This window comes from Manis pentadactyla, chromosome 8 (assembly GCF_030020395.1).
Source record: "Manis pentadactyla isolate mManPen7 chromosome 8, mManPen7.hap1, whole genome shotgun sequence".
Taxonomy (NCBI): Eukaryota; Metazoa; Chordata; class Mammalia; order Pholidota; family Manidae; genus Manis; species Manis pentadactyla.
In genome coordinates, this window is record NC_080026.1 from 37,036,894 (window position 1) to 37,051,475 (window position 14,582).

General features: G+C 37.6%; 1 protein-coding gene across 14 annotated transcripts in view; it reads left to right on the forward strand.

Annotated features, from left to right (window-relative positions):
* Nucleotides 1-14,582, forward strand: part of NCKAP5 (NCK associated protein 5) — a 1,007,163-nt gene that overhangs the window by 517,302 nt on the left and 475,279 nt on the right. For all 14 annotated transcript variants that reach the window (XM_057505668.1, XM_057505671.1, XM_057505672.1 and 11 more), the window contains one exon: nucleotides 10,059-10,122. In XM_057505668.1, the coding sequence (XP_057361651.1) occupies nucleotides 10,059-10,122 (64 nt within the window). The remainder of the gene's footprint in view (nucleotides 1-10,058; nucleotides 10,123-14,582) is intronic.

Below are 14,582 nucleotides of genomic sequence, written 5' to 3' on the forward strand. Positions count from 1 at the left end.
GGCAAACTTTTTTTTAAGGATAAAATAGTGATGTTTCTAAGTGTATTAGTACTCTTCCATCATTTAGTAGGAAGATAGTGATAAGATAGACTCTTAGTCTGTTTCTAGAAATGTCTTCTTTATGTTAAATGGCTCTTGTAGAAAGCTGACATGCTATTAGCATATACATTAAGTCTCAGAAGATTCAGCAATCAGGAATGATGATTCCAGGAAATTTTCCAGAACATTCTTCCATTTCTAGTTCTGTGTCTTCTGGACAAAGTTCACAAAGTGTGGTTCCAGAATGCTAGGTGCTCCCAAGATCCCTTTGACGGATTTGTAATGCATATGTATGAGGGTCCTTTTAATTGCTCTAAGCAGTGTTTTATAGTTTTCAATGTATCTGTCTGAGAAGTCTTTTGTTAAATTTATTCTCTAAGTATTTTGTTTTTTGACACTATTATAAATGAATTTTTTAAATGTAATTTCCTCTTTCATGCTAGTATATAATACAATTGATTTTTGTGTATTTGCTTGTATCCTGTGACTTTGCTAAATGCACTTAATAGTTGTATAGTTGTTTTGCAAATTCCTTAGGATTTCCTATATAGAAATTTATGTCATCTCTGAATAGAAAGTTTTACCTCTTGCTTTTTGATATACATATCTTTTATTTTTTTTGTTGTTGACTTATTGAAATTAAGTAGGAATTTTGCCTGTCTTTGAACTTCATATGAATGGAATCATGAACTTTATGCTCTCCTACATTTGCTTCTTTCATTCAGCAGCATGTGGTATTCTGTATGTTGTTATGATTAGGGATAGATTATTTTTTTCCCAGGACTCTATAGTTTTCCAATGTAAAATGCTGCTAAAGTTTATCCGTTCTAATGTTACCGTGTATCTATATTTTCAGTTTCAGGCTATCATATATAGTAGTGTTTCTATGAAAATTCTATTGTAGTATATGTCTTTTATTGAACATATACATGCATTTCTGTTGGGTTTAAGTTGCTCAATAAAAAAGGCTAGGGTATGTTTTTCTCGTGGTGTTTTGTTTTGCTTTGTTTTGTCCTTATGAATACATGTTTAACTTTTGTATTAAGCCAGAGCTCCATCATATTCTTCCCATTCAATTCTCTTCTCCTTTCATTTGTCCATGAGGACCTGGGCCAGAGAAGACATGTACACTCTGCCTTGCTTACTGCACCTGGCTCCATCTCTTTCAGGCTTCTTCTTACTTACTTTGTTGTCCCCTCTCATGGGGCAAAACTTGTATCTCTCAAAAGTCTCCCGGTTCTAATTTTCCTCTGGTCTGTATCTTTAGGTATTTATTCAAAGAGAGCTGTTCCTACTAAAAAGTTTATTAACTTTCACCATACTGAAACACGTGCCTTCTTGGAAGCTGTAGACATTTCAGACCCAAGAAGTTAGGATGGGAGAAATCCTCTCATCTGGGAATGGATTTGCTTTCCCACTCTTTGCATTTAGCTGATCCTATGTAGAGGGAAAGGAATGTCTGAGGAATGAAATTGAACTTAGATAGCTCACATCTTGATAGTAATAGAGGGATTTCAGGGACAGTCCTTGCTAAAACTAAGATTTCAGGATTACTGGAAGAGTTGACTTGCTCCTGCTTCATCTGTTAACTTTTTTTTTTTTTGTACATAATTATTTTTCATTGAAGGGTAGTTGACACACAGTATTACATTACATTAGTTTCAGGTGTACAACATAGTGATTCAACATTTATATACATGATAATTCTAGGTACCAGCTATCATCATACCAAGTTGTTACAATATTTTGACTATATTCCATATGCTATAATTACATCCGGGTTACTTATTTATTTTACAATTGGAAGTGTGTACTTTTTTTTTTTTTTTTGTGAGGGCATCTCTCATATTTATTGATCAAATGGTTGTTAACAACAATAAAATTCTGTATAGGGGAGTCAATGCTCAATGCACAATCATTAATCCACCCCAAGCCTAATTTTCATCAGTCTCCAATCTTCTGAGGCATAACAAACAAGTTCTTACATGTAGAACAAATTCTTACATAGTGAATAAGTTACATGGTGAACAGTGCAAGGACAGTCATCACAGAAACTTTCGGTTTTGCTCATGCATTATGAACTATAAACAGTCAGTTCAAATATGAATACTGATTTGGTTTTTATACTTGATTTATATGTGGATACCACATTTCTCTCTTTATTATTATTATTTTTAATAAAATGCTGAAGTGGTAGGTAGATACAAGATAAAGGTAGAAAACATAGTTTAATGTTGTAAGAGAGCAAATGTAGATGATCAGGTGTGTGCCTGTAGACTATGTGTTAATCCAAGCTAGACCAGGGCAATAAAACATCCACGTATGCAGAAGATTTCTCTCAGAACGGGGGGGTGAGGTTCTAAGCCTCACCTCTGTTGATCCCCAATTTCTCACCTGATGACCCCCCTGCGACTGTGCCTGTCTTAGGTTGTTCCTCCCTTGAGGAATCTTACCCGTCTCTGGCTAACCAGTCATCTTCCGGGACCATACAGGGAAATGTAAAGTTGTTAAGTGAGAGAGAAGCCTTATTGTTTGAAATGGTTAGCTTTTTACTTCTTTGCATATTTATGCCCTGTGGCTTCTATGCCCAGCATTTGTCTTGAGGTATCTTTACCACTTGGAAGAATTATGATACTCGGCAAATTTGATATGAGGCACGAATTCTATGTAAGGGTTGTAATTAGGAAGGAAGAAGAAAAGCTATAGAAGTAGCAGGCGGAAGAAAACATGGGAAGATTGATTATTTCTTTGACATATCTTCTTGTAGAGTAACTTCAGCATGTATAGGTTTTAAGCTACTACTTAAATTGCACAAACACATTAACATAATAGGAGTATAGTTACATAACCAAAGCATACCTGTAATTACCAGCCATCTCCAGTGAAACCAAGAAAACCAGTTAGGCACCTTAGGAATTTGTGAAAACTTATCTATGATATGGTGGATATTGTCCAACTGAACTTGAACAGTCTGAGAGAAATCAGACAAATTAAAACAACCCATTCCTGGGGAATGTTCACATCCCTTATGTTCTTTTAACAGTAAATAGTCTGTAGTTGTAAGATTTTGGAGCACTACAATTTGCACTTCTAATTCTTGATTGAGTTCCAACAGTATAGATCCAGTCAAATTTGTTGTTTTACTGTATGCACAGGCCAGCTTAGATATCTCCTTCTTCATTCCCATGGCAAGTCCAGGAACTGGTGGGATGAGTGCATCTACAGCTGTAGCAGTGCGTGGATCTTTGTTGGGGGTTTTTTGATGATCATCTTCTGGCATGAGTCTTCCCGAGAGTGCTGATGTTGGAAGTTCTTTTTCATATCGTATCTTAGTTCATTTTTGGGGTAGCCCACTTAGGCTTTGATCCTCTGTATAAACACAAACAGACCCTTTGCCTACACTTTTATATGCCCTTTATACCCTGTGTAGAACTCATTGGAGGTTACCACACAGGAACTGCCTTTTTTTTTTGCTTTTTTTTTGGTATCACTAATCTACACTTATATGATGAATATTATGTTTACTAGGCTCTCCTCTATACCAGGTCCCCCCTATAAACCCCTTTACAGTCCCTGTCTATCAGCATAGCAAAATGTTGTAGAATCACTACTTGCCTTCTCTGTGTTGTACAGCCCTCCCTTTTCTCCCACCCCCCCCATGCATGCTAATCTTAATACCCCCCTACTTCTCCACCCCCCTTATCCCTCCCTACCCACCCATCCACCCCAGTCCCTTTCCATTTGGTACCTGTTAGTCCATTCTTGAGTTCTGTGATTCTGCTGCTGTTTTGTTCCTTCAGTTTTTCCTTTGTTCTTATATTCCACAGATAAGTGAAATCGTTTGGTATTTCTCTTTCTTCGCTTGGCTTGTTTCATTGAGCATAATACCCTCCAGCTCCATCCATGTTGCTGCAAATGGTAGGATTTGCCCTTTTCTTATGGCTGAGTAGTGTTCCATTGTGTATATGTACCACATCTTCTTTGTCCATTCATCTATCGATGGACATTTAGGTTGCTTCCAATTCTTGGCTAATGTAAATAGTGCTGCGATAAACATAGGGGTGCACTGATCTTTCTCATACTTGATTGCTGCATTCTTAGGGTAAATTCCTAGGAGTGCAATTCCTGGGTCAAATGGTAAGTCTGTTTTGAGCATTTTGATGTACCTCCGTACTGCTTTCCACAATGGTTGAACTAACTTACATTATCACCAGCAGTGTAGGAGGGTTCCCCTTTCTCCACAGCCTCACCAACATTTGTTGTTGTTTGTCTTTTGGATGGCAGCCATCCTTACTGGTGTGAGGTGATACCTCATTGTAGCTTTAATTTGCATTTCTCTGATAATTAGCGTTGTGGAGCATCTTTTCATGTGTCTGTTGGCCATCTGGATTTCTTTTTTGGAGAACTGTTCAGTTGCTCTGCCCATTTTTTAATTGGGTTATTTGTTTTTTGTTTGTTGAGATGTGTGAGCTCTTTATATATTCTGGACGTCAAGCCTTTATCGGATGTGTCATTTTCAAATACATTCTCCCATACTGTAGGGTTCCTTTTTGTTCTATTGATGGTGTCTTTTGCTGTGCAGAAGCTTTTCAGCTTAATATTAGCTAAAAAATAATCAACAAAGTATTAGCAAATTTCATTTTTGCTGTTGTTTTCCTTGCCCAGGGAGATATGTTCAAGAAGAGGTCACTCATGTTTATGTCTAAGAGGTTTTTGCCTATGTTTTCTTCCAAGAGTTTAATGGTTTCATGACTTACATTCAGGTCTTTGATCCATTTTGAGTTTACTTTTGTATATGGGGTTAGACAATGGTCCAGTTTCATTCTCCTACATGTAGCTGTCCAGTTTTGCCAGCACCATCTGTTGAAGAGACTGTCATTTCACCATTGTATGTCCATGGCTCCTTTATCAAATATTAATTGACTGTATATGTCTGGGTTAATGTCTGGATTGTCTAGTCTGTTCCATTGGTCTGTGGCTCTGCTCTTGTGCCAGTACCAAATTGTCTTGATTACTATGGCTTTATAGTAGAGCTTGAAGTTGGGGAGTGAGATGCCCCCTACTTTATTCTTCTTTCTCAGGATTGCTTTTGCTATTCGGGGTCTTTGGTGTTTCCATATGAATTTTTGAATTATTTGTTCCAGTTCATTGAAGAATGTTGCTGGTAGTTTCATAGGGATTGCATCAAATCTGTATATTGCTTTGGGCAGGATGGCCATTTTGACGATATTAATTCTTCCTAGCCACGAGCATGGGATGAGTTTCCATCTGTTAGTGTCCCCTTTAATTTCTCTTAAGAGTGACTTGTAGTTTTCAGAGTATAAGTCTTTCACTTCTTTGGTTAGGTTTATTCCTAGGTATTTTATTTTTTTTGATGCAATTGTGAATGGAGTTGTTTTCCTGATTTCTCTTTCTGTTGGTTCATTGTTAGTGTATAGGAAAGCCACAGATTTCTGTGTGTTGATTTTGTATCCTGCAACTTTGCTGTATTCCGATATCAGTTCTAGTAGTTTTGGGGTGGAGTCTTTAGGGTTTTTTATGTACAGTATCATGTCATCTGCAAATAGTGACAGTTTAACTTCTTCTTTACCAATCTGGATTCCTTGTATTTTTTTGTTTTGTCCAATTGCCGTGGCTAGGACCTCCAGTACTATGTTAAATAACAGTGGGGAGAGTGGGCATCCCGGTCTAGTTCCCGATCTCAGAGGAAATGCTTTCAGCTTCTCACTGTTCAATATAATGTTGGCTGTGGGTTTATCATAGATGGTCTTTATTATGTTGAGGTACTTGCCCTCTATTCCTATTTTGCTGAGAGTTTTTATCATGAATGGATGTTGAACTTTGTCAAATGCTTTTTCAGCATCTATGGAGATGATCATGTGGTTTTTGTCTTTCTTTTTGTTGATGTGGTGGATGATGTTGATGGACTTTCGAATGTTGTACCATCCTTGCATCCCTGGGATGAATCCCACTTGGTCATGGTGTATGATCCTTTTGATGTATTTTTGAATTCGGTTTTCTAATATTTTGTTGAGTATTTTTGCATCTACGTTCATCAGGGATATTGGTCTGTAGTTTTCTTTTTTGGTTGGGTCTTTGCCTGGTTTTGGTATTAGGGTGATGTTAGCTTCATAGAATGAGTTTGGGAGTATTCCCTCCTCCTCTATTTTTTGGAAAACTTTAAGGAGAATGGGTATTATGTCTTCCCTGTATGTCTGATAAAATTCCGAGGTAAATCCATCTGGCCCGGGGGTTTTGTTCTTTGGTAGTTTTTTGATTACCGCTTCAATTTCATTGCTGGTAATTGGTCTGTTTAGATTTTCTGTTTCTTTCTGGGTCAATCTTGGAAGGTTGCATTTTTCTAGGAAGTTGTCCATTTCTCCTAGGTTTCCTAGCTTGTTAGCATATAGGTTTTCATAGTATTCTCTAATAATTCTTTGTATTTCTGTGGGGTCCGTCGTGATTTTTCCTTTCTCGTTTCTGATACTGTTGATTTGTGTTGACTCTCTTTTCTTCTTAATAAGTCTGGCTAGAGGCTTATCTATTTTGTTTATTTTCTCGAAGAACCAGCTCTTGGTTTCATTGATTTTTGCTATTGTTTTATTCTTCTCAATTTTATTTATTTCTTCTCTGATCTTTATTATGTCCCTCCTTCTGCTGACCTTAGGCCTCATTTGTTCTTCTTTTTTCAATTTCGATAATTGTGACATTAGACCATTCATTTGGGATTGTTCTTCCTTTTTTAAATATGCTTCGGTTGTTATATACTTTCCTCTTAAGACTGCTTTTGCTGTGTCCCACAGAAGTTGGGGCTTAGTGTTGTTGTTGTCATTTGTTTCCATATATTGCTGGATCTCCGCTTTGATTTGGTCATTGATCCATTGATTATTTAGGAGCGTGTTGTTAAGCCTCCGTGTGTTTGTGAGCCTCTTTGCTTTCTTTGTACAGTTTATTGCTAGTTTTATGCCTTTGTGGTCTGAAAAGTTGGTTGGTAGGATTTCAATCTTTTGGAATTTTCTGAGGCTCTTTTTGTGGCCTAGTATATGGTCTATTCTGGAGAATGTTCCATGTGCACTTGAGAAGAATGTATATCCCGCTACTTTTGGATGTAGAGTTCTATAGATGTCTGTTAGGTCCATCTGCTCTACTCTGTTGTTCAGTGCTTCCGTGTCCTTACTTATTTTCTGCCCGGTGGATCTGTCCTTTGGGGTGAGTGGTGTGTTGAAGTCTCCTAGAATGAATGCATTGCAGTCTATTTCCCCCTTTACTTCTGTTAGTATTTGTTTCACATATGCTGGTGCTCCTGTGTTGGGTGCATATATATTTAGAATGGTTATATCCTCTTGTTGGACTGAGCCCTTTATCATTATGTAGTGTCCTTCTTTATCTCTTGTTACTTTCTTTGTTTTGAAGTCTATTTTGTCTAATATTAGTACTGCAACCCCTGCTTTCTTCTCGCTGTTGTTTGCCTGAAATATGTTTTTCCATCCCTTGACTTTTAGTCTGTACATGTCTTTGGGTTTCAGGTGAGTCTCTTGTAGGCAGCACATAGATGGGTCTTGCTTTTTTATCCATTCTATTACTCTGTGTCTTTTGATTGGTGCATTCAGTCCATTTACATTTAGGGTGACTATTGAAAGATATGTACTTATTGCCATTGCAGGCTTTAAATTCGTGGTTACCAAAGGTTCAAGGTTAGCCTCTTTAGTATCTTACTGCCTAACTTAGCTCGCTTATTGAGCTGTTATATTCACTGTCTGGAGATTCTTTTCTTCTCTCCCTTCTTATTCCTCCTCCTCGATTCTTCATATGTTGGGTGTTTTGTGCTGTGCTCTTTCTAGGAGTGCTGCCATCTAGAGCAGTCCCTGTAAGATGTTCTGTAGAGGTGGTTTGTGGGAAGCAAATTCCTCAGCTTTTGTTTGTCTGGGAATTGTTTAATCTCACCATCATATTTGAATGATAGTTGTGCTGGATATAGTATCCTTGGTTCAAGGCCCTTCTGTTTCATTGTATTAAACATATCATGCCATTCTCTTCTGGCCTGTAGGGTTTCTGTTGAGAAATCTGATGTTAGCCTGATGGGTTTCCCTTTATAGGTGACCTTTTTCTCTCTCTAGCTGCCTTTAAAACTCTTTCCTTGTCCTTGATCTTTGCCATTTTAATTATTATGTGTCTTGGTGTTGTCCTCCTTGGATCCTTTCTGTTGGCGGTTCTGTGTATTTCTGTGGTCTGTTCGATTATTTCCTCCCCCAGTTTGGGGAAGTTTTCAGCAATTATTTCTTCTAAGATACTTTCCATCTCTTTTCCTCTCTCCTCTTCTTCTGGAACCCCTATAATATGGATATTGTTCCTTTTGGATTGGTCACACAGTTCTCTTAATATTGTTTCATTCCTGTAGATCCTTTTATCTCTCTCTATGTCAGCTTCTATGCGTTCCTGTTCTCTGGTTTCTATTCCATCAATGGCCTCTTGCATCTTATCCATTCTGCTTATAAACCCTTCCAGAGTTTGTTTCATTTCTGTAATCTCCTTTCTGGCATCTGTGATCTCTCTCCGGACTTCATCCCATTTCTCTTGCGTATTTCTCTGCATCTCTGTCAGCATGTTTATGATTCTTATTTTGAATTCTTTGTCAGGAAGACTGGTTAGGTCTGTCTCCTTCTCTTGTGTTGTCTCTGTGATCTTTGTCTGCCTGTAGCTTTGCCTTTTCATGGTGATAGTAGTAGTTTGCAGAGCTGGGACGAGTGACGGCTGGAAGAACTTCCCTTCTTGTTGGTTTGTGTCCCTCCTCTCCTGGGAGAACAGCGACCTCTAGTGGCTTTTGTTGGACAGCTGCGCGCAGACAGGTTTTCTGCTTCCTGCCCGGCTGCTATGGAGTTAATCTCCGCTGTTGCTGTGGGCGTGTCCTGGCTCAGGCAGCCCCTTCACGAGGCGCTGGGTTCTCTCAGGTGCGGATGTGGTCTGGATATTGTCCTGTGTCCTCTGGACTTTATTCTAGGAAGAGTTGTCTTTGTTATATTTTCATAGATATATGTAGTTTTGGGAGGAGATTTCTGCTGCTCTACTCACACCGCCATCTTCCGATCTCTCTAAAAGAATCTTTAAGTAGGATGCAGGCTGAATCTCTCTGGGCACTTCTGTAGCCATCTGTTAACTTTTAAAAAGAATAACTGAAAAGGTGTCCAATATACAGGTACCTATTACTTTAAAAAAAAGTATTTCTAAAATTTTTGTGAAGATTAGATTATTTGGTAAGTGAAATCAGAATTAAAATTGTAAAGGATACAAAATGAACCCAATTGTAAAATAAAAAATATTAAACCTGCTTTTTAATCATATCTATTTCCTAGACACTGAAAAATAATAAGCAAAATTTTTACTTAGGCTTTGAAGTAAGAAAAACTTAAAGTTTGTTCCTAATACAACTATTTCTAGCTGGGGACTCAGTTTGTTCAGCCTCAGTTTCCATGTCTATAAATGGGGATAATAGAACTTAGTAGTGTAGGGTTGGTGTTAGTCTCATGTAAAATCAAATAAAATGTTGAACTTGGTGCCTTTATTGTATCAAGGTTGCAAATGAGCTCCTATTATTATTATTTCAAGAATGGTTCAGAGTTGTTTGCATTTTATAAGGTCAGTATCAACACAGAGCAATGAAAGAAATAAAAATAATTATGTATGAGCAAAGGTGATACAGGTCAAATTTAAATATTTTAGCTCTGGAAAATTTATTTACAAATGATGTATGTTAATGAACTGAAAACAAAGCTTTTACTTGACATTCATCATTTATTTGGCTATTATAAATCCAAGGCAAAAAATCTCTTTCATGACACTCAATGAAAACAATGTACTAATGATGAATCACTTTAAATATTTATAGAAAGTTTAGTGGAGGAAATGGGCTAAACCAAGGAAAGAGTTCCTCTGGAGTCCTCAAAAGAATGTTTCAAAGCCATGCCAGTGTACCTCTGCCTTGAGAAGAATGGACAGCTAATCACGTGCTTCTGTTTCTCCAGGGAGAAGTTGGCCGTGGCCAGACTGCAGCGGGAAGTCTCCCAAAGAAGAAGTGAGGGGGCCATGGTAAGTCCTGGCTGGTCTCTCCTGCTTCTGAGCCTCCCTTCTGAAGGTCTCTGGCTTGAAAGGCACTTTGTCTCATTAAGGATATCTAAGGAAAATATTCGCTTGCAGCAAGCTTAGTGATGTTTTGGTAAATAATGTGTTTATAGTGCAGCTTAGATTGGCTCTGCCATTTGCTGAGAGAGCAAGAGAGTGAGAGAGAGATATATTAATTGAGAAAAAAACTTTTGGGCTTTGAAGAGGGTGCTCAAGCATTCAAAGGATTTTAAAGCTTTATTTTCTGAAGGTCTGTTGGATGCCCAGGCTTCCAGCTGTGAGAATAATGTCATCAATAAGCAATCTTAGATTTTTCAGATAAGGACATTTCAGCATAATTCAAGATTCTCAGTTCTCCCAACTTAAAAAATACAAACAACCTAAAAAAATGCTAAGACGTTTGCTAATGTAATGGCCTTTTATCCTTTTCCTTCTCCACTCCTAGCAGTTGTGTGTCTCCCCGTCCTTTTCAGTGTGTGCCATTTAGAAAATGGATGTTTCCTTATGTTTTGAATTGTACTAGAAATCAATATGGCTGTTTTGGTCCACAGCAACTTCATTTTATAGACTATCTTTTGCCAAAGTATCTGTCTGTGTGCCACTCTAACATTAGAGATGACTGTCTGGAGACCCAGGGAATGTACACATGTGGATTAACTGCCGCTGCTATCTCTGAGAAAAAATACAGAAAGCTAGATTTTCTCCCCCATTTAATGATAAAATAGTGACACATGTGCAATATTTGTGCATAAGAATTAGATGTTTTGAAAAAGAAAAGTGACACATTTTCAGACCCTGAGGGCTGCTTCCATTTGATTTCATGAGAGTTAATTGACAATTTCTCTACTGAGAAGAATAAGGAATTTGTAGAATATGCTGGTCTCACACTTCTCCGACCAGGAAATGCAAAGGGCTGGAGCAAGAGACTGAATGTTAAGTGTGTTTTGGAAGGTACAGTGGCCCTTGAGCATGCTAAAATACTTAGGCAGCCACCTTGCTTGCTCTGTTAGTAATCTCAATGTGAAGAGAATATGGAATATTGCAACAATGGGAAGCAACTGCTCACAGCATCTTTGAGCAGGCATGTGGAAGTAAGTTGAAGAAAATGAAGGTTTAGTCAAATGGTGAACTGAAAATTTTCAATCTGCACTTTTACTGCATTGTAAAATGTTTATGAGCTAGGCCATTCTGTAATGTTTCAATCCTTTGTTAGCACCAGCTCCTGTTCTATGCTTCTTGATCTGTCCTAATTGAAGACTTAGTTACTTTTTCTAGGTCTTAGTTTCTTCATCTTAAAATGAGGAGGTTGGAATTTTATGATTACACTCATTGAGTGGATCATACTACTGAACATGTGTCCATGGAAAGTTTTTATGGTGGGGAGCTTTTCATAGTAATAACTGAATGTTATTGAAGCTGGTAAAAACAGGCCTCTAAAGAATGGATCTTTCTGACTCAGTCAGTAAATGGGCCTGAGTTGAAGTCATTTTGTACAGATAATTTTCTAGTCTTTTGCAAAATAAAATCCCCCTTTAAAATATACAAATAATTGTTCAGTGTAGAAAATATCCAAAAAATGTTATGGAGCTGTGGCCTGGTCTGCACCTAAGTTCTGCTGTTCATTGCTGGAAAGGCTAAAACTTTGAGACGAGCGTAGGTGGAAATGAAAGGTTGCTTTATTCAGGAAGCTGGCAACCTGGGAAGAAGGTAGACTAGCGTCCCAAGACTGTCTCCCAAGTGCTGGTCAGAGGCAGCACACGTTAAAGGGGAACTTCATGGAGGCAAGAGGGGGCTAGCAGTTAATCCACAGCTGGCAGGCAGACCTGCTGGCATCGTGGAGGCTGTGTGCTTCCAAACTGAATGGAATGTCCTTACCTATAGTTTCCAGGGGGCACCTGGCAAAATTTCTAAAACTCAGAAAGCTCTAATTAGAGGGCAACATAAAAGGAACTTTTTAGTGTCTTTTAAAATGGAGTGAGTTAGGCTTTGCTAGAGCCTTTAACAAAAGCACAGACAAAGAAAGGTTACTGTGATTGATTGAAAAAAAAAAAAAAAAAGAAAAACCTTTGGAAAAGTTATGAGTGTTTTATTACTCTTATTTAATGATGTAATGAAAGGTCACATTTATGTGTTGATTTTTTTAACAAATATTTATTGAGCACCTATAAGGTGCCCAGCACTATTCAAGGCACTGGGGAAATGTAAGTGAAAAAAAGAAAAAAGAAACAGGCAAAAAATCTGAGAGCTTACATTCCAGTGATGGGGAAGATAGACGTTCAGTGTAACTAAAGTGTTAGATGGCAGAAGCAGCTATGAGAAAATCAGATCATGGTAGGACACATTGGGAGTTCTAGGGGGTCAGTATTTTAAATAGAGTGTTTATAGTAGTACATCACGGAAAACTTGGTATTGGACAAAACCTGTAGGAGGCCGAGGAGTGAGCCACAGAGGTATCTCGGAGAGGAGCATCCCAGGGCAGGGAGATCGGCAAGTGCCAAGGCCTGGAGGCCTCAGGAACAGCAGGGAGACTGGATGGAGGGATGAGGGATGGAGGGGGAAGGGGGTGAATAGTGAAGATAAGTCAGAGAAGCCTTGGGGGCCACTGGGTAAGCAGTCAGCCAGGTTCCCGAGGAGCTCCGTCTCATGCTCTTGAGTGACAGGCGCTGCTGGGGGGCTCTGAGGGAGGCAGTGATGTTGTCTCAATTATTACTATTCATATTACTATTTCTTCCATTGCACAATTTATCATTTCAATTCCTTAGAGACACCATAAGCCTGATTTTCATTGATACCCTTTATTTTGATTTTTTTTTCTCCCTCTTTCTTAATATTTTTTCCCCTTTTTTGTTTCCTAGTCAAACTTCTCTGAGTTTTCTACTTAATTGTATGCTTCAGCTTTTCTTCTCCTAGGATTCATTTATTTCTAAGTCCTGATTCTTTCAGAATCCGACAGCTCTTAAAATCAGGCAGTTGTATTAGTCCTCGAAATTTAATTCTTGCTCTTACAAGGCCAGAACTTTGTCACATCTATAGCAGAAATGGAAAGTGGATCATCACAACCACATCACTTTATGTTTTTAAAGACTACTATTTACAATGTTCTATATTTTTACCCACATGAAAGGAAAAATGGTATGGAAAAGTTAAATAAGAAGGATTTTTTAAAAAGCTATTTAATGGAAGCAGATATTTATTTTTAAAATCATCAGTGAACCTGTTATAATCAGTCGTTAATGCACAGAATGCCCTTCTTAAAATTTGACTTGATGCAATAAATCTCTTTACTTACAACTTTTAAGATAGTACCAAGGCACCAGTTTTGAGAGATTAATTTTTTTAGCACACTTTTTTTTTATTGTGGAGTAATTGTAGACCTACAGAAAAATTGCACACCTGCAGACCTTTTAACAAGTTTTCTAACATTAACATCTTACATAACTCTGGTATAATTATTAAAACTAAGGGATTAACATTGGAATGTTACTATTAACTGAACTCCATATTTTATTAGGATCTCACCAGTTTTTCAAGAAATTTCCCTTTTTCTGATCTAGGATTCCACAGTACCACATTACATGAACAGAGATTTCATCTTAATGGCTAGTTAGTTGATACGTATGTGGGAATAAGAAGGACATGAGTTTCAGAGCAAGGCAGGTCTGGATTAAAAGACCAGCCAGTTAGCAATGTGATCTTTGACACATTACTGGTTCTTTCTAATTCTGTATGCTCTTTTGTTCTGTTAACTCAAGTTAACAGAAAGGTTTCTTTCAGTGTATTAGATGTTTCATATTTATTTCCTTTGTTTTTAATTCTTTCAACCTTGAAATTACTATCACTATTGTTTCCATACTTACCTTTCATTATTTTTCACAAACGCTATAAAATCATGTTTCTCTTCATTCTTGGAGATTGTGTTTCAGCCTGTACTCCCTAATGCTGGCATAGTTTACCACAAGATGTGTTCTGTCCTGAAGACTTTAATGTCATCTTAAATTTTGTTTTATGGATAAAAGCCCATTCCGCCGCAAGAGTATGAAGATGCCCATTATCTTCTAGAATGTGCATAGTTTTTATTTTTCTTCAAGTAAATTTTTGCGTATTCTAGCTAGAATTAAATTGTTGTGAGGTAGGAGTCAAAAGGAATGTTTTCCCCAATTGATAGTTAATTTCCCCAAATCATTTATTGAACAATTTAAACTTTATTGCCACCATCATATTCCAAATACCCCTCTCAATCTGCATCAGTTGTTGTATGACTTGAACTTTTTCATTAACTTTTGTGTCTTCTTACACTATTCTAAATTGTTTTAATTACTAGAAACTTGTAGTTTACTTGATATTTTGTAAGCCAAGTTCCTTCTGATTATGCTTTTTTCTCCAAACTTCAGAAAATTTTATTTCTTTACCAGCTATGAGTTAATGAG